The sequence below is a fragment of the Oryza glaberrima genome, chromosome 8 (genome assembly GCF_000147395.1).
Source record: "Oryza glaberrima chromosome 8, OglaRS2, whole genome shotgun sequence".
In the NCBI taxonomy this organism is placed as follows: Eukaryota; Viridiplantae; Streptophyta; class Magnoliopsida; order Poales; family Poaceae; genus Oryza; species Oryza glaberrima.
The window spans coordinates 25,012,587-25,031,204 of record NC_068333.1 but is presented as its reverse complement, the minus strand read 5'-3'; the positions used below and the strand labels follow the sequence as shown (position 1 = coordinate 25,031,204).

Sequence of the window (18,618 nt, the reverse complement as noted above, 5' to 3'; positions counted from 1 at the left end):
CCGGGCACCATGGTATGAAATACACAAATTCGCCCAATTTTTTCAAAATTTTCAAATTGTGAGTATATACCTAGTTATAAGTATTCGATTCATACCAATACCTAGCAACAAAACAACTGAAATTTAACTTTATTTCACAATCCAATATTACATACCTAACTAATTATATGTTTGGAAGTTATATACCTAGAATCAGATTCTAATAAAAACATGTTTAAATTTAGTTCGAACTTGTTTTGAACTAGTTAGTAAAGTAGTTAATGTTAATACCTAAACATTTGAAAAAATTTCAAACTCATTTGAATTGAGTATATACTCAATTTGAATCATGGAGCCCAGGCACCATGGAGCACCAAACAAATTTACTCTCTCTCTATATATATATATATATATATATATATATATATATATATATATAGAGAGAGAGAGAGAGAGAGAGAGAGACGCGTGTTCCATTGTTCCTACGACACATGAAACAGACATATAGTATATGTCCTGTCCCTCCATACACATATAAGTATATTGCCATAAGGTTCATATCACCAATATTTTAGTCTAGTTTCTATATATATATACTGTACTTTTTATGTGATCAAACATCACAATGCACCTGAATGAAAATGTTATCTCGATTATATACATTTTGAGGTCTCGTTTGATTTAGATTATTGAATGAATTAGTTACTTGATTATATGGATAAATTATTTTTTTAAAAAAAATCATATGACTCGGTTTTTTTAATAGAAAAACATCATGGCAGGTTCTGTTGGGGGTTAACAAGGTTAGGGGGTGTAAAGACGCCTTGGTCATACCAGACCAGAAGGCGCCACGCGGGAGCACAACTCAACGATAACAGATCAACTATAGCATGGACAAAGAACAGAGAAACTAGCTAACCTATATACTTCACTGATAAGTTGAGCAAAACAACATCCCGAAACTAGCTAGATCACCCTGCTCCTGTCCTGGAAGATCTCAGGGTTGCCACCACAGTTTGCAATTTGACTGTCAAGGCTTTCAGCTCAGACGTTTTGTTATGCTGAAACAAAGGCTGTGTTTAGTTCGTCTACCAATTTTTTTTAAGTATATGGACACATATTTAAAGTATTAAACGTAGACTAATAACAAAACAAATTACAGATTCCGCCTATAAACTGTGAAACGAATCTATTAAGCCTAATTAATCCGTCATTAGTAAATGTTTACTGTAGCACCACATTGTGAAATCATGGCGTAATTAGACTCAAAAGATTCGTCTCGCAATTTACAGTTGGACTGTGCAATTGGTTTTTTTCGTCCACATTTGATGCTCCATACATGTGTCTAAACATTTGATGTGATGGAAAAGTTAAAAGTTTGAAGAAAAAAGTTAAAATCTAAACACGGCCAGAGATTTGCACCGCATCAAGCAAGAAAAAGTTGACTTGGAAAATTACCTTGTGTGTGCGTCCATCTCTATATTAGTAACAAACAAACTACTAAGACTTCGTTTGACAATATACTTTCTCAACTTCTACTATCTTATTTTCCGCATGTATGTTTCTCAAAATTTAAACATTATATTTTTCTAAAAAGAATTATATAAGAAAGTGGCTTTAAAAATTATATTAATTTATTTTTTAAATTTTTAACTAATATAATTAATCATCGTACGGTAATCCATGATGGGAGTAGAGTCTAAAAGTTGGGAATGGACCTGGACACGATAGTGAAACGGAAAAGGGGGAAAATGTAGGGGGTGAGGAGGGAAAGTGCAAGAAGAAGAGTTTCCAAGGAAGAAAGGAATAGCGAGTGGGATTCCGAAAAGGCCCCCGTCCTTTCTTATAGCCCAAGCCATCCTCATCTCCTTCCTTGCTGCGTTTCGTTTCTTCCCCAAAAACCAAGGGGGAAGGCAAACTTTCCCCAAATCGCAACCCCAATCCCAATCTAGGGCACATGAGCCACCCCTCCTCGTCGTCCTCCTCCGCTCCCCCGGCGGCGGCCGAGGCCACCTCCCTCGCACCGGGATTCCGGTTCCACCCGACGGATGAGGAGCTGGTGTCCTACTACCTGAAGCGGAAGGTCCATGGGCGGCCGCTCAAGGTGGACGCCATCGCGGAGGTGGACCTGTACAAGGTGGAGCCATGGGACCTCCCCGCCCGCTCCCGCCTCCGCAGCCGCGACTCCCAGTGGTACTTCTTCAGCCGCCTCGACCGCAAGCACGCCAACCGCGCCCGCACCAACCGCGCCACCGCCGGCGGCTACTGGAAGACCACCGGCAAGGACAGGGAGGTCCGCAACGGCCCCACCACCGTCGGCATGAAGAAGACCCTCGTCTTCCACGCCGGCCGCGCCCCCAAGGGCGAGCGCACCAACTGGGTCATGCACGAGTACCGCCTCGACGGCCAAACCACCATCCCACCACAGGTCCCCCCCTCCCTTCCTATCTTACCCTTACCTTACCTGCTCATGTATCAGATTGACCCATGTTTCAGATTATATTTCTATTTCTCGCCATATGTATCCCTCCATTTCTCTTTCTATCTTACCCTTACCTGCCCATCAATGATTGTTTGATTGATTACCCATGTTTCAGATTACAGTTTTCTTTCTCGCACTATGTATATTAACGAATTGGTGCTCGAGTTATTAAATCCATGATTTTGCTAGCTATGGTCTCTCTTAGATATTTTTTTTTAAAAAAATATGTTTCCCCCTACACTGTTTCGGGGAAACAAAACAAAGTGTTTGATAACTCACTGAACTGCTAGCACTGATTTGCCCGTCCCCAACAGCGCTCCTGCCTGATTGCTAGATTACTACTAGTACGTAGGCATGTTTACTGCCGCTACGGCCTCAATTTGTTGATTATTCTGCTGCTGATAATGCGATGCCATGATGCTGATTTTGAGACCTATATGTGTACAGGATTCATTCGTCGTGTGCCGTATCTTCCAGAAAGCCGGCCCAGGTCCACAGAACGGGGCTCAGTACGGAGCTCCTTTTGTTGAGGAGGAGTGGGAGGAGGATGACGAGGATGTTGGTTTGCTACCGGTGGAGGAGAAGGACAACTCTGATGACCAGGAAAAGGAAATTTCTGGTGCTATGGAGAAGGGCTATCTCCAGATGAGTGACCTCGTTCAGGTACAGTTTCAAATCGCACGCTTTCTGTTTTCTCACCGTTCTAGTACAAATCTAGCACCTTTTAACATCAGATGCTGAAATGCATACCAATCAATTTCAGGACTGCTTCTATATGTGTAGTTTATTCCAGTCATTCTTCCATATCAATACTTGACATTTTTCCTACCAAACTGTCAAATAGTAATTGTTGATGGCGCCTTTTGTACGATTAAGTTATTTTTTTATTGAACATGGCCTTTTGTGGTATGTTGTGTTTATGATCGTATACATTGATTAACCATCTATCTCTCTCAGAAAAGGAACGCTGGATTTTCTTCAGCATTGCCCTTTAGACAACCTGTAATGATGAATTTGTATGCCGTGCTATGTACTGTGGATGCTGACATGTATTCACTTTTGATGTACATCTTCATATCTCTCAGGACTAGGTAGCAAGTAATATGAGATCACGACCCACAAGAGTCATGATATCATAGTATCCATGTCTATGAGCATTAAAAGGTTGGATTTTTTGTGCTGCCTATCTATGTCTTCATTGTATATCACCAACTTCTGAGACCCCTGAAACATATATTGTTATAACTTGTTCAACAAATTGGTCTTGGTAAAATGAACCTATTTTCTCTAGTAAAAGAGGAGCGTATTGTTCGTCCACACAAGACTTCCTTTTTTGTATGAGTTTTGTTCTGCAGGTGATTTTTGTTTTTTCATGTCTCAGTTTATCAGTTTCTTTATCCAGTATATATCTGCCTCTGTGCCGATTGTTCTAATATGCTGTCATTTCCTTTTCTTTTTCAGAACTTGGTTGATCAAAATGAGAATGGTACCATTGCCTTGCCAGTTTCTGACAATTCAAACAACAGCAACCATTCTGAAGACGTGGATGGAAATTCAGGGGACATTTTAAGTGACCAAAACCTTGGGTCTAACTTTCTTCACCATGTTGAGCCTGTGGAGCAAAACGGCCTAGTGCTTAATGAAAATATGTTTTCTAGTGCCAATGCTGGAGACCTTTTTAATATATCTAGCCCCAATGATGGATTCCTAGAACTGAAGGATTTTGCAGATATTGCAGATTTGGAGAATCCTTTAGCCAATGAGTCCACCATCTGGCCTTCTGATGGTTGGCCCTGGAAATCAACTGATTCCATGGAGGCTGTGAATGGGGCTAGCAATGAATTTTCTCCCTTAGCTGGTGAACAGATATTCCAGCCAGAAGAATTGGAACAGTTGTTACAGTCACTGCAAGAAGACTCTCATATGGGTTCAACTATCTCTGATCCCCCACATTCATCTATAACAAATTTAGCTAAGCCAGAGGAAGATTGTCTAATGTTCTATGATGCACCCTTTGATTCTTCAATGTGTGATGATGGTTTTAGACAGCTCAATGGATTTCTTGGCTCCCCATCGACCAATCTATCTGGTATTGACATGGTGGACGATGGTATGCCGTACTATGATGCGATGGATGATAACTTGTTTAATGATCTTCTGAGCTCAGTACAGCCATCAGCTGGTAGCAGTTCCCATGCTTTTAGTGGGCCAGTCCTTACTCAAGAGGTACAGTCATTTGCATCAAGAGTTGCATTTTGTGCACGCCATTGATGTGTTTACTGGAGATCACCCATAATTTTCTACTTTTACAGGTCAACAATACAACCTATACATATAGTCCAACTCAAAAGGTTTTAGAACCTAATTTTGTAGTTGGTGCCCCATCATCTGCTAGGTTACCTGAAGCGGGTAGTCAGTTAAATTATGTTGTTTTACCAGGTAATATTACTATGGAGAAGTACCATAGGTCAATTATTATTTCCTGCTCTTTAGTGCTGATCCATCATGGAAAAAGAGCATTCTCAGCACTTTTTGGGCCACTAATAATTAATCTTTTTTTTTTTGCAATGAGGAATTGTTCATTGTTGTATTTACTTGTCCTGATTGAGCAAGATTTAAGTATTACTAGATCATTTTTGTGGAGACACTCTTATCTTGCTCAATCAGTGCAGTGTTACACACAATTGGCATGTGATTTCTCATTGCCTGGCCATTAACTTGTACCTGTAATTGAACATTATTGACAAGTGTTTGTACTATATTCCACAGATTCCCAGACCAAGAGTAGTCTGATCGGGAAGCGTTTTGTAAAGATACTGGATTCAATCTCTGCTCCCCCTGCTTTTGCAGCAGCAGAGTTCCCAGCTAGCCTTCGCAAATCCTTGGCTCCTATTTCTGGAGCTCATCACAACACTATCCGTGTCTCTGCTGAAGTAATCAGCATAGGAAGTTTAACTCCTGCTTCTCAAGATAAGTGGTCCCTTGAGAAGGATGAAGGCATGGAGCTGCTCTTCTCGGCAGGTTTTGAGCCTGATACCCGTGTACACTTTGGCTGCAACACAATAACCGCAGTACTGCGTGGTGGCTTCTGCCTCTTCTTCTTTTCAGCAATAATGCTCTTGGTGAGCTACGAGGTGGGCATGTGCATCTATGGCAAGTAGGCCTGCCGGTATTGGAGACGTTAAGAACATGACGTTAGGTAATCCTATCTGTATTTGAGGCAAACTAGGGACCTCCTGCTGCTGGCTTAATGTATTGCATTGCATGACATTACATGACCTCCATGTGTTGAACAAGGGCTGAGGCTGTTTAACTATAGCACTAGCAGTACCGTTTTGCAGCTCGAGAGAGCTAGTAGTGTATGTATGAATTCCTCAGGTGCTATTCGTAGTAGTAAGCGCGAATTGATTATTATCAGTTCATGATGGTGCTACTATTCATATTCATGTTTCTGGTTGGCATGGGCGGTGCTAGTGCAAACTGCAGAGTGCTGTAAATATTCCCCAAATCTGCAATGAATTGAACGAGGATGCATTTGCCCTTATGACTGTTGCGGTGTTGCAGGTTTTTGAATGAGAAGGAAAGATTACTATGTAGAAAACGCTGTGTTGTATTTGTCGGTCGCAGGCATCTGGTGGTAAATTCTGTTACTGAAGAAAGTCCTTGTCGCTATATATTTGTGTGTTTACTTATGCTCTTGCCTGGAATAAAACTCGAGGATCTTTTCCTTTGCAAAACTGGGAAAATCCAGAAGTATATGCTATACGATCAGCCGCATTGCATTTGGTTGATTGTATTCTAGTGTGCAAACTCGGCAACATAGTTGAAATTTCTGTGGCATCCTTATTAAATAAATACTTATTATACATACGTATAAATAACTGCTGCAAGTAATCTGCAAGCAGTTGTTTCTCTCAGCTACTAGTAGTTTGTGTGTGTGTGTGTTTCCGTCGAAAACCCCTGTGAAATAACACAAGCCAGGGTTACCGCAACAATGATTCTACATTTCTCCTGGAAGCATGGTGTCTCCGGGAAGATCACAAAATGCATTGCCCTGCATCATGGCAAAAACAGACGCAGTCAGTCACTCGTTCAGTAGAGTTTGGTTTTCCTGTTGTCTTACTGAGCTAATTATTTTTCATGACCACTTTACTTACCTCTCCAGTAAGATGGGCAACGCATCTTTTCTCGGCGAGCAGTTCAGCTTCACTCTGAAAGAATTATAATAAGGTTGATAACTTCAAAAACCTGTATGCTGCTTGCAATTCTAGCAGAATATTGTACAAAACATCGACGCCTATAGATCAAACCTTTTTTATCCGTTCCCAGAGGAAATCGTCCATTGCCACATCTTTAACTAGTTCGTAGTCACCATCACCCTGTATGAAGCACGTAATTTGCTTATCACAAATTCACAATGGCGATCGACTGATCCTCAGGAAGAAAAAGCAGGGAGAATGTGAATACGAAAACACACCTTTGACCTGCATGGCATACTGAACACGATGTCCTCTGCTATGCCATAAGGATTTCCAGTCGTATAAACCTATGTTTTACCATTGCTTTTGGTGAGAGCCATAACAATATTAAAGAAACAATTAGCAACCAAAAGTCTCGAATTTTACCCCAGTAGAGAACCAATCGCCTTCTGGGGTAGGATTTACAAGGGACCTAATAGCATCCACGATGGAAACGGCGGTTGATGCAGCTGAAGATCTGCCCCATTTTTGTATGAGTACTCCTCCACGCTGTTGAAACATAGGAATGAAGCGAACAAAGTAAACATCAATTCAGTTATAAATTGATGTAGGGCATACACTCCGGGCTTACCTTTTGAACTGTTTTGGTGAATTCATCTTCTAACCACTTTGTGTCTTTAATGACTTCTTTCACTGGTCTCCCGTTAATTTTAGCATTCAAAAAATCAGGAACCTACTCAGAGCAAATCATCAGTAATAAGAATAAACAAAAGTACCGATACCACAGAAAGGTACAATAATCGGAAGTATTACAATAGAAAGCCAGTAATATCTAATCATATCTTCACCTGAGTTGTTGAGTGGTTCCCCCAAATAGTCATATTTGATACTTTGTCATAAAATACACCTGCTTTTAGTGCCAGCTACAAAAAACAAGTCCAATTATTTGTTTGAAATAAAACCACAAAAATATATCACAAATACTACGATTTAACGTCAAGTACCTGGCACTTGGCTCTATTTTCATCCAACCTCGTCAATGCATGAAAGTTTTTTGCTGGTATGTTGGGAGCATTCTTTAAGCAAATCAATGCACTACAAAAGTTTAAAAAAAACTTAATTCAAACATGATAATAGTATAAAATAATGACACACTTAGAAAACATAAAAAATTTCCATACTTAGTGTTACAGGGGTTCCCGACAACTATGACCTTCACATTCCGAGATGCCACAGAGTTAAGTGCTTTCCCCTGATACAATCAGAATTTTAGAGCATAATAAAGATAAAACTTATTTGCTACTAGCAAATTGCTAGTAGAGGTTTCTAGCACGTTCTATATATGCAAATGAATCCTATAGTTAGTCAGAGGATGGAAATTTTATAGTGCCTCCTGGCAGGTCTTTCCCTTTTTTGAGGTTTGCTCACAGTTTACAATGGTGTGTTCCACAAGAAATGAGGAAAGCAAAGCAAAAGAAGACCTGTTCAGCAAAGATTTGACCGTTGATATCTAGTAAGGCAGATCGCTCCATTCCAGGACCTCTGGGCTTAGCCCCAATAAGAAGAGCCCATTCTGCATCTTCGAAGACTACATAAGGGTCTATACCAATGCTGACTTCCCTTAGCAATGGATACAGTGAATCCTCCAATTCCATAGCCACACCTAATGTTGCAAATTTAGCAAATGATGTTCCCTCTGAAATCTAAAGGCCGAATGAAGAAGAATGAATCTACCTTCAAGTGCTTGTATTGATCTTTCAGAGCCCAACAACTTAAGTGCTATTGGTTGGTCCGGTCCAAAAACCTCACCAGAGGCAAGCTGCAAACGTTCACAATAAAGAAATGGTCAGCATTGCTATAGGAAATTTGCTTCATCTGTGGAACTTTCCAGCCTACGCATTTCAGTAAGGCACTTACTTTGAAAAGCAGATGATTTGATATCATCCCTGCTGCACCCGACACAGCAACATTCACTAAGCTCTTCCAGGACTTTGTCTTCTCATCCTGCGTTCCATTCAACAGGACAGACAATAAACAGATTAGTAAAACAGGCAGTAGTGCATCGAAATGAATTAGTGAGGAATTGACTGGTGCCCCCAGTTCAGGGAACTTGGGTCAGAAGAACCGGCTCATGTCAAGACGATTTTACACTTTTACTGTATTGTACTCCATATCAGTATGGACTATGGTAAGACCTGATGACAAAGTTGTTTGGGTAAAGGACATTCCTAGGTTCTGTTTTCGGTGAAAGCAGAAAAGCACGTTTACAGCTATCGGCCTATCAGAGAATATCATCACATAATTTTTTTAGGCAGGTCGGCCAAAGAGAAGACCAAATAAATCTTATTAAGATTGAGGGGTAATGTTTTACAAGTTATTACAAATATAATCACAGAATAAGAGGTCAGTGGTAGGTGTAGTGTAGTGTCCATTTTTTTTTCCGCCGGTGTTTGATCCTAGAGTTGGCTTTGTATGAAAGTGCATAGGCGCCAAAAAAGCTTGATCTTTTTATTTATTTTTTTTCCTGTGCGTGAAAAGCTTGATCTTTCAGGTGGAATGAAATTGACGGGCAGTTGACACGAAACACAAATACATGGTTCTTCGTATACGTGGAGTGATGGAACTCCAAGTTGAGAGAGATGATGAAAATAAAAGGAATACGGATGCAACATCACAGTCTGCACAGCAACAAGAAGGCAGGCTTGGAGGGGAAATCTTGGGGTGTGGTACTGGTACCAACCAAAGAAAGGGAGGCATAGCAGGGGGGAACATTTCAACAAACAGATGGTGGGAGGGAGGGAGGGAGGCTCACCGCCCTGAGGTCGTAGGTGGTGCAGAAGACGCCATAGCACTCCTTGCGCGCGGTGGGCGCCTCCTCCGCCGCGACCGCCGCGGGCGGGCCCTGAGCCTGAGCCTGCCTGCGGGTGCAGAGGCAAGAGTTAGGAAGAGAAGAGCTTGGGGGGGGGGGGGGGGGGGGGTTTGAGCGAGAAGGATTGGTGATCGATGAGCAAGAAGAATTGAGTATACTGACTTTGGCGCGGCGTCGAGGGAGCAGCGGAGGGTGGGTCGGCGCGGGCGTCGGAGGAGGAGGTGCAGGGAGCCGCGGCGCGGGGAGAGAGGCGCCGGCGATGATCTTGCGGGGGAGGAGAGATCGATTGCCGCCATGGGAGTGGGAGTGGATAGGCAGGCTGAGCTTGGCGGGGAAGAGGAGGTGATCGAGTGGAGGAGGTTATTAGCACGAGGGAGAGATTCGGATTACGAAGCCTTTATACTTGTTAGTTTTCCACCTTACTTATCCACCATCCGATGCCTGGACTTCGCAGCGTACTACACTTGTACTCCGCCAGCAGAGTCCAGAGAAGATCCATCGATTTATTACTATTAACAATGAAATATAAACGTAGTATCTGTGATTCAGTGATCACCAGCGTCCACCTCCTCACTCGCCATCTTATGCTTGTTCTGTTTCTTTTCCCTTTTTATTCTTCTTGGCTCTTTCTTTCCTTCTCAATCACTTTATTTTCTCGGCTACAAATTATTCGACTTTGCCAAATTTTCTACTACTAATAATATGTATATATGCAAGAGTAATTTCATTTTCTCGTACCCAATTTCAATTCCTACTAGCATACTGGTAAATTAAGATTTATTTTTTACCAATATCTAGCGCCAACATCCATGTCTTCCCACCTCCCTAATTTCGATCAAAGCCTAGTGTTGCCACCCTATCTTCCCCCTCTTCTCCAACTCACCGCCCCACCTAAGCATGCCATAAGAAGCCCGCGTGAGCGTTAGGATGGGGGTGACAGGGCCATCTTCACCCCCTTCAAGACGACGGATGTGACGGCATCTATGTTAGGCGACGCCCTCCTCAGCAATAGCCTCATGTGGTGGTCTGATGGCAACGATTGTTTGAGCCTGGCGATGCTTCGATTCATGGCAAAAAGGCCGGATCCATCGGCAACGCCATGGATCCAGGCAGCAGCAAGGCTCGTGCATGATGGCTTGGGTAGTGTGATTTCATGAGCTGTGGCGTGAGGAGTGTTGCAACGCTGGTCATGTGGTGGTGACATGTGGCCACCGACAGCAGCTCTCGTTCACGATGGGATAGAGATTCACCTGTTCTTTTGTTGCCTATGTCTGCCTCCTCTCAGCTCCCTCCGGGTGCCACAACAAATGTGGCGTGACGATGAGGAGATCCTGGCAATTATTGGTGGAAACAACGTGGTGCTCCTACAAGATTTCTTCATGTATGAGCTGGTTGTGGATGTGGAGTGGGCAGGAATCGCCGGCGAAAGCTTTTCCCTACCGTTAGCCAAATATGACGATGGTAACATCCTTAGATGTCATTTCCCTTCTTGAAGGCGCTGTTGTGGTATTTATTCTCTTTCTCCACGCTAATCTCCAGGTGAAAATATTTCTCCGACTTTTGGATGACTAGCGACGAATCACGTCGCATCCTCCGGGGGGCTTCTCTTCGGAGAACCTTCTTTGTGTAGTAGATGTCGTGGATGGGATCCTATTTCGCTCATAGCCAGTTGATGGTCCCTATTGTTTGTTCCTCGCATTTTGCGACTACACTTGGACGAGCAACTGATTTGCAATGTAGTTACATGATACCTTTCGCTTCGGTTTGATGTTGTCGGTGGCGATGTGCGAGAGTTTCGATTGGCGCTGATTTCGGGGAGTAAACAAGGATTACATGCAACAAGCATGGTTTTCATTAAGTATGTAGTCCCCCCATCCCAAAATATAAGAACATAGGACTGGATGTGGCATCTTGCATGTCCAGATTCGTAGTACTAGAAAATGCCACATCCGGTCCTAGGTTCTTATATTTTGGGACGGAGGAAGTATTATGTTCTCTATGTCTTTAGGATGGTGATTCAATTAATTTACCAAACTATGATATGTAATCTAAGGATCTCTTATTGCATTATGGATGGCGTAATTCTATTAGAATTGCTGACTAAAAAATCTATGTGGTTTATCGCTACTCAATAATAAAGGGGAGTTGGAAATTTGTTCCATCACTTTATTTCTCATTTTGATTTATTTTTATCTTTACTTTTTCTTTAACAAACTTATGGTTGTGTGTCTTTTGACAGAAGCCGGAGATGTAATCTATTTCCATTATCTAAAATGCTATGATATGTAATTTGTAGTCGTTTGAAGTACAAGTTCTGTAATAATGGGTTATAGCTTCTTCGAATCAAAAGGCTAGAATGAATTTTATTACTTAAAACAAGAGTAGTAAGTAAAGATTGAGTAGAATTGGAACAGCTGCGCAGCAGTGTGTACGTACCTCCGTTGATGCGGCAGGCGGGGGCAGAGCAGAGGCTGGCCACGAAGAAGCAGCGCGCGGCGGCGTGAGGGCAAAGAGGAAGCTCAACCAGCGGTGGCTGTCTCTGTCTGCAAATCAGAGCGGCGGCGGCCATTTCCCGTCGTGGAGATCAAATTTCGTAGCAAGCAGCAATGCATTTGCTCAAGCGGCAGATCGTCTTATGTTCGTTGTTAATCTGAAACAATGAAGGCTCCGTATTGATTCGTGACACCGGCCCTTGGTTGTTAATTAGTGCTGCTGCATGAAATGCGCAGCCCAGTTCAGGCACTAAGGCGCAAGCCATGCATTCCCCTAGCTAGTGAAACTGCATGCCCTTAATTAATTGCTTAATTTGCAGATAGAGACGGAGGCATGCTCTCAACTGCCGATTTGTATGAAACAGATCCTTTTTATTTTCATGCACAAATTAAATTTCTTCGCTTTCCTTTCACCTCGTTAACACATATATACATTTGTAGCTAGTATGATCATCAACCGTTCGATCCAGATTTGCAGTAGTCAGCATTCATGCATGTAAGAGAGCCTTCATATTTTGCTGTTGGGTTGGCATGATTGATAAGAATTAGTTGAAGTTCTTGGTAGCCTGGTAGGTGACGCCGAACTGCCAGTCGGGGGGGAGGACGTGCCAGGAGGTGGCCTTGCGGTGGTCGCCGGTCATCACCCTGAACGTCAGCGACTCTCCGGTGAGGACCTCCGACGTCTGCCACTCCTGCCCCCAGTTGCGCTTCAGCGGAGTCCACTTCACCCTCTTGTTCCCCTTCACCGATAGCCCTGCCACGTCACCCGCCCCGCCCACGTTCGACACCATCACCAGGTTGAAGTACGGGTTCCCGGTTATCGTGTACCTGATCCCACCCACCTTCACACACGGCACCCTACATTCCATATAATATATTAGCTTAAGCTGATGAGAAAAGACGAACAACATATATATCACTAATTGACCGTACCGTCTGTATGAGATGGGCACGATGCCGGCCTTCTCCTGCGCGATCTGCAGAAAGGCCGGCATGGAGAGGTCAAAGTGCTCGCGCGGCGGGTTGCACCAGCCGCCGTTGTCGTTGGACTGGCCGGGGTTGGGGGGGCAGAGGTTGGTGGCGGTGACGACCAAGGGGGCGGCGCCGACCTTGCAACCGTCGGGGCTGTCCACGCACTTGACCTCGTAGCAGGCGCCGCAGCCGGCGCCGGCGCCGAACAGCGGCGTGCTCACCGCCACCGTCTGCACGCCGTAGCCTTCCTTGGACGTGTCCTTGTACCCGCACGCGCCGTCCAGCGTGCCGGACCCGTCGCGCCCGCCGTAGAACGTCGCGTGCGCCTGCTTCCATGGCCCCGCCGTGAACTTGCCGTGGTTCCGGTGAACCTTGGGCGGCGCTGCATCGCCGGCAGCCAACGCAACCAGGAACACCACCGCCAACACCACCCGCCCCAACGCCCACGTACACCACATGATCGATCGATCGAATATTAACCGGCGGCTACTTTTAACAGTTAGTAGTAATTAGTAGCTGCGGGGGATTAGATTTCCGAAACATTGTGCTTCACATGATGCGCTTAAATACTAGTACGTGAGATCGACCAGCTGCTTGCATGCTTGCTTGCATAATTAGTCAGCCCAATTTTAGAGCTTGAGTTTGTTGCTGTTATTCAGGTATATATTAACGACAGGCCTGGAGCAATTGGAGGATGACCATCCAAGAATAACCAAAGAAACTGCTCTTTGTTTTCATTTATCAACGACTGACCTCACCTGTATATAGTAGCAACCTTTTAGCATGCTTCAAACTGCATATGCTGACCATGTTTTTTTTTTGAACGACTCGCACGAGACGGTGCGAAGTTCTATCGATAGAGCAGGAAAAAAATTACAAGATTACAACCCTGGATGGTCGTAACCAGGAAAAAGGAAAAAAAAAATACCACCACCCACACACCGACATCGCCAACACACAAACCCAGGAGAAGGCTAACACCGCACCGGCCGCCACTAAGTGTGACCGACCGCCACTTAAACCAACAAAAGGACACAGACGAGATCGCCCCCTAGGGGATGCCAAAACGACGTCTTCAAGAAGAGAAGCGACGGAAAACCACCACCGCCGTCCGTCGGGGCTCAGAAGAGCAAGACTGGGCTTTCGCCCGGCAATCACCCTTGAGGGGTGATACAGCACGACAACGCCCTCAGGAGGGGGAATGAACCATCGTTGTCGGTCCGACCAAGGCCGGACTGGGTTTTCACCTGCTGCTCACCACCTATGAATCCACGGCTAACGCACTGATGCTCCACCTCCACACAAGCTCTGCCGACATGTGGGACCCCTGCACCGGCGTCCCTCGCCGGCCAGTCTTTGTGCGCCAAAGACCGCGCCACACCCACCGGCAGCTCCTCCACACACCTAGGTTGTCTCCTCCACTACCGGTCGCGCCTCTCGCGCCAATCCGGCCTCCCTCCATCGGCCGCGCCTCTCGCGCCCAGCCGGCCTCCATCTCCGCCGCCCGCGTCTCTCGCGCCGAGCCGGCCTCCGCTGCCATCGGCTGCGCCTCTCTGCGCCAAGCCGGTCTCCAACCCCTCCACCAAACGATGTCGCGCCAGCAGATGCAGTCGTCTCCCACGCCCTCGGCTAGCCGTCTGAGGCCGTCATGCCTCCGGTGACCGCAGTCGCGGTCACCACCACCGCAGCCGCTGCTGCCGAATGCCCAGCCACCTCGCCGTCGCCATCCTCACCTCGCACCCGACTCCTTCCCCACCGCCGACGTCACCACTGCCTCCATAGTCACGGTCGTCGTCGCCGCTGCCACCGACGGCAGCCACCGCCTCCACAGACCGCCGCTGTGCTGTCGCCATCCGCCACTAAGCAGCCAGCAACCGCCCCGACGACGCCGCCGCCGGCCTCCACGCCGTCGCACCATCGCCGCCAGCCGCTGCCTCCGTTGCCCGCTCACCCCGACGCCGGCCGCGCATCTAAGGATGCACTCACCGCCGTCTGTCGTCGTCCAGCCGGATCCGGCCGTCATGGAGTCGGACCTCGCCCACCTCTGCTCCACTGGGCGTCGCCGTCGCCGCCGCCACCAGCAGGCCCCACCACCGGTCGCCTCCCCGCTAGATCCAGGCGTGGATCTGGCGGCACTTCCACCGCCACCATCTCTACCAACCGCCGCTGCTCCCTCTCCCGTGCGCCACTCCCTCTGCCCCGCCGGCGACGCCTCCTCCGCCCAACGCCGCGAGCCGCCATGGCCTCCGCCCGCTACAGGAAACGGCGCCGCCAACCTCCGCCCTCGGGTCTGCCCGCGTCGGAAACCGGAGGAGCGAGAGCTGCGAGCCCCGCCGCCGTCCTGGCGAGACGCTGGCTTTGCCGGCACCTCGCTCGAGCGGCGGCGAGGCAAGAGGCGAGGGTGGTAGGTTGCAGCGGCGGCTTGGGCTGTCGCCGCCCGTGCCGCCCTCGCGGGGAGGCGACGCGGGGGAAAAAAGGATGGCTTAGATAGAGATATGCTGACCATGTCATGCTTATGACATTGTACTGGAGCTCAAAGGAAAAAAAAAGTGTGTAGCACAAAGATTAGATCAGAAGCACGAAAGTACAGCCAGCAACAAGGCTGTTATGTATAACACATGGTTTTTTTTATGCGTTGTATACCCAGAACAGCTCATGTTTCACAATTTATAGTTTGACAGGGTGGAGAACAGGGGATGTGACGACACTTATTTGCTCAACTAAATTTTATTACTGTGAGACGAACGATCAACAGATACTATTAAGCATCCATGTTGCAAAATCCATGTGATACAAGAACGACTGCCTCAGGCTCGACGATGACAAAAAGGGTGACATGGATGCGATACTGACACTTCAGCTGCAACTTGCAGCGACCTACAACGGGGTCAGCCCAACAACACCTGCACAACAAACATATTAGTGTTGGAAACAGTTACACTTCTTCCTTAAAAGAAAAAAAGAGAACAGATGCGTTTGCATTTCATACATTTCACAGAGCAAACACCAGCCAATGGTTACATTATAGGTGAAGACCGAAGAGTTACAAACGCTTCACAGTCGAAATGAACATTTCATGAATAACAGTTGTAGTAACTTATTATTTGGATAACCATGTGAGGAATTCGCTACTAATCCAATGTCTAATCACCAGCAAGTGGAATGTACCCCAGAAAACATGTTTTGACGTTTTTATTTTTTTGAAATACAAGGTTTATAATATTGTTCGTTACTACGATATGTTCGTTCCAATATTTTATTCATGCGTGCACCTATGTACCACATTAACGTTACAAGAACATTTATGGAACAGAAATATGATTCAGAGAACATACCGCATGCAAGTCGCCCACCAGCATTTCCAGTACTGAGACTAAGCTCATGGCCACCTAAAAGTGATGGATAAAAAATGAGGTGTGTGTAAACTCGTAGAAAAAAAAATGCTGAGCATCAATATAATTAGGCATACCCTTCCCCAAATCATCTTCAAGCTCATGAACAACGAATGCTCTCCCAACAACAGAATTTGGGCCACTCAGAGGAATCTATTTAGAAGAAACCATCAAAAGTAGGTAAGCTGAGTTTCGTAACTTAAAACAGCAATGCAGCAACTCTCCTAGTGGTAAAAGTATGATCATTTTTACTATACCTGCTTATCAACAATGGTTGCCTCAGCTACACCTGTATGACAACAATTAAACAGACACACCATAAAATAAGTATGCCAAGAAGATTGTTTTAGAGAGAAACATCAAAAATGCATTCGTAGTGATTACATGAAGGCTATACCTTCAGCATTGGCAACAATGTTTCCCAGGTCACCCGCATGACGGACTTCATCTTCTGGTGCACCGTGCGTCAAATTGTTTGGGTTAAAATGTGGTCCTGCAAGACAAAGTTTTGCCATGTAATGTAAGGGTGTGTTTGGATAATGGGAAATGTGAGGTGGGATTGAGATTTGGAAATGAATGAAGGGTTAGGATTAAATGAAAGAGTGAGAATGAATGGTTAGGATTTAAAGATGTCTTTTAGTGGTTGGGAAATGATTTCCCTGTCCCATTAGCCAAACAGGGCCTGAGTAGACAGGTCTTAGGGCACCCGCAATGGTTATCTATAGGCTCTCTACAATAGATCCATGTCAGCATATTGTCCTACTTGGAAGAGATTAAATGAAGAGAGAGAGCAAAGCTATCTACTATCCTGGAGATAGTCTATAGAGAAAAACGAGGCAATGGATTAGAGAGCTATATATACCCATGTAGACATACTATTGAGGTGGTTTACTATTAATCTAGTCTATTACTGAGATGTACATGTTTTATAGAGAGCACCTTACTTTACCATTGTGGGTGCTCTTAGTGAATTGGACGGCAATTTTTTTTTCACAGTATTGAGTTTTTTCAAAAAAGCCAAAAACAAAATTTGCGAGGATAGCATGTGCCCTAATAGCATTGCAGAGGAAAGGTGACACTTGCAAGCTGAAAAATAGGCACAATCTCAAAGAAAATCTAAATAGGAATTTGGTGGTGCTTATAAGGGTGAAGGGTAAATGTTGATTTATCAGGTGGATTATGGAACGTTGGCATATGCAGGCATAATCGAGTCCATGAACAATCAACCTGTTGATATGCACCCATTCGTAGTATCGCCAAACTCGTGCTGCAAAACAGACATGAATATAAAGCAGACATGAATATAATGCAAAAAGTAATTAGAGTAATGTTCATAAATGAAAATGAAGGAATGTAAGCAGTAAGCGTAAATGCCAATTTAAAGCACAATACTTACGAGGTGGAAGCCGTGAAGTCCAGGAGTAAGTCCCGTCACACGGACATTCACTGTTGTAGGACCTGATATAAAAAAGCAATTAGAGAGACAAAATCGGGATCCTTTTGATGGATGTGAATGTAGTTATGTACACTGATGCTGATATCTTGACATTTTAGCCGGAAGTCAGATATTAGTAGTTTCTAGTGTGTGAATTTTGAAGTGAATAAATTCTTGCGTATGTATGTAATTGAGGTGGTAACAGTTAATAAATTATAGCTAGATGCATTGCAAATTGATAACTGAAACAGAATTCAGTTGTTTGTACAGAGCAAAACTCGAGTTATGCACTAAAAAAAAAAGACAAAATCTTGCGAATAGCCTGAGGAAAGAGGGGAACTCCTTGGGTGGATGGCCAATTAAATTAGGCGATGAAGCTTCTAGTCTAGTTGGTAGTCGTAGAGGGCAGTAAAATTACAAGAGAAAGAAGGAGAGCAGGTGGGTAGTGACCTTGGTCATCCTGGGTGAGGGTGACGACTCCCTCAACCTGGGAGGTGCCCTTGAGCACGGCGACGGCCTTCTTGGTGGCGTCGGCGACGACGAGCGCCCTGGCAGCGGCGGCGCCCCCGGGGCCGGCGGCGAGGCGGAGCGAGTGGAAAGGGCGGGCAGAGGAAGGGGACTGGAAAAGGGAGGCGGGAGGGGCGGTGGCGGAGAACAAGAGGGTCTGGGCGGCCATGGCAGCGGCGAGGATGGCTTGCATGCGGCGGCGGAGGGCGGCGGAAGGGAGGCAGAGGGTTGGTGAAGTGCCTGACCTGACGATGATAAGGTTTAGCTTAGCTTAGCTATTTTAATGGCTAC

General features: G+C 45.4%; 4 protein-coding genes across 4 annotated transcripts; 1 reads left to right on the top strand and 3 right to left on the bottom strand.

The window, feature by feature from the left end:
• The first annotated feature begins 1,835 nt into the window (after positions 1-1,835).
• On the top strand, positions 1,836-6,005 carry LOC127781527 (uncharacterized). Its single transcript, XM_052308489.1, has 5 exons — positions 1,836-2,407; positions 2,909-3,124; positions 3,923-4,687; positions 4,774-4,900; positions 5,231-6,005. Exons 1-5 carry the CDS (start codon positions 1,937-1,939, stop codon positions 5,620-5,622), a joined length of 1,971 nt encoding a protein of 656 aa, XP_052164449.1. The 5' UTR covers positions 1,836-1,936; the 3' UTR covers positions 5,623-6,005.
• A 214-nt stretch (positions 6,006-6,219) lies between these two features.
• Positions 6,220-9,907, bottom strand: LOC127781530 (malate dehydrogenase [NADP], chloroplastic). Its single transcript, XM_052308494.1, has 14 exons — positions 9,692-9,907; positions 9,473-9,578; positions 8,578-8,664; positions 8,395-8,479; positions 8,142-8,323; positions 7,842-7,912; positions 7,665-7,755; positions 7,509-7,583; positions 7,292-7,393; positions 7,087-7,209; positions 6,939-7,007; positions 6,772-6,840; positions 6,619-6,672; positions 6,220-6,515 (listed from the first exon to the last, which is right to left on the bottom strand). The coding sequence occupies exons 1-14, from the start codon at positions 9,823-9,825 to the stop codon at positions 6,462-6,464; spliced, it is 1,302 nt and encodes a 433-aa protein (XP_052164454.1). The 5' UTR covers positions 9,826-9,907; the 3' UTR covers positions 6,220-6,461.
• Positions 9,908-12,318: 2,411 nt separating this feature from the next.
• LOC127781533 (expansin-A32) lies at positions 12,319-13,518 on the bottom strand. Its single transcript, XM_052308498.1, has 2 exons — positions 12,955-13,518; positions 12,319-12,879 (listed from the first exon to the last, which is right to left on the bottom strand). Exons 1-2 carry the CDS (start codon positions 13,449-13,451, stop codon positions 12,567-12,569), a joined length of 810 nt encoding a protein of 269 aa, XP_052164458.1. The 5' UTR covers positions 13,452-13,518; the 3' UTR covers positions 12,319-12,566.
• A 2,060-nt stretch (positions 13,519-15,578) lies between these two features.
• Positions 15,579-18,603, bottom strand: LOC127781534 (superoxide dismutase [Cu-Zn], chloroplastic). The gene is made up of 8 exons (XM_052308499.1): positions 18,271-18,603; positions 17,782-17,843; positions 17,613-17,652; positions 16,783-16,878; positions 16,643-16,674; positions 16,463-16,538; positions 16,329-16,382; positions 15,579-15,896 (listed from the first exon to the last, which is right to left on the bottom strand). Exons 1-8 carry the CDS (start codon positions 18,518-18,520, stop codon positions 15,871-15,873), a joined length of 636 nt encoding a protein of 211 aa, XP_052164459.1. The 5' UTR covers positions 18,521-18,603; the 3' UTR covers positions 15,579-15,870.
• Between the last annotated feature and the right edge of the window lie 15 nt (positions 18,604-18,618).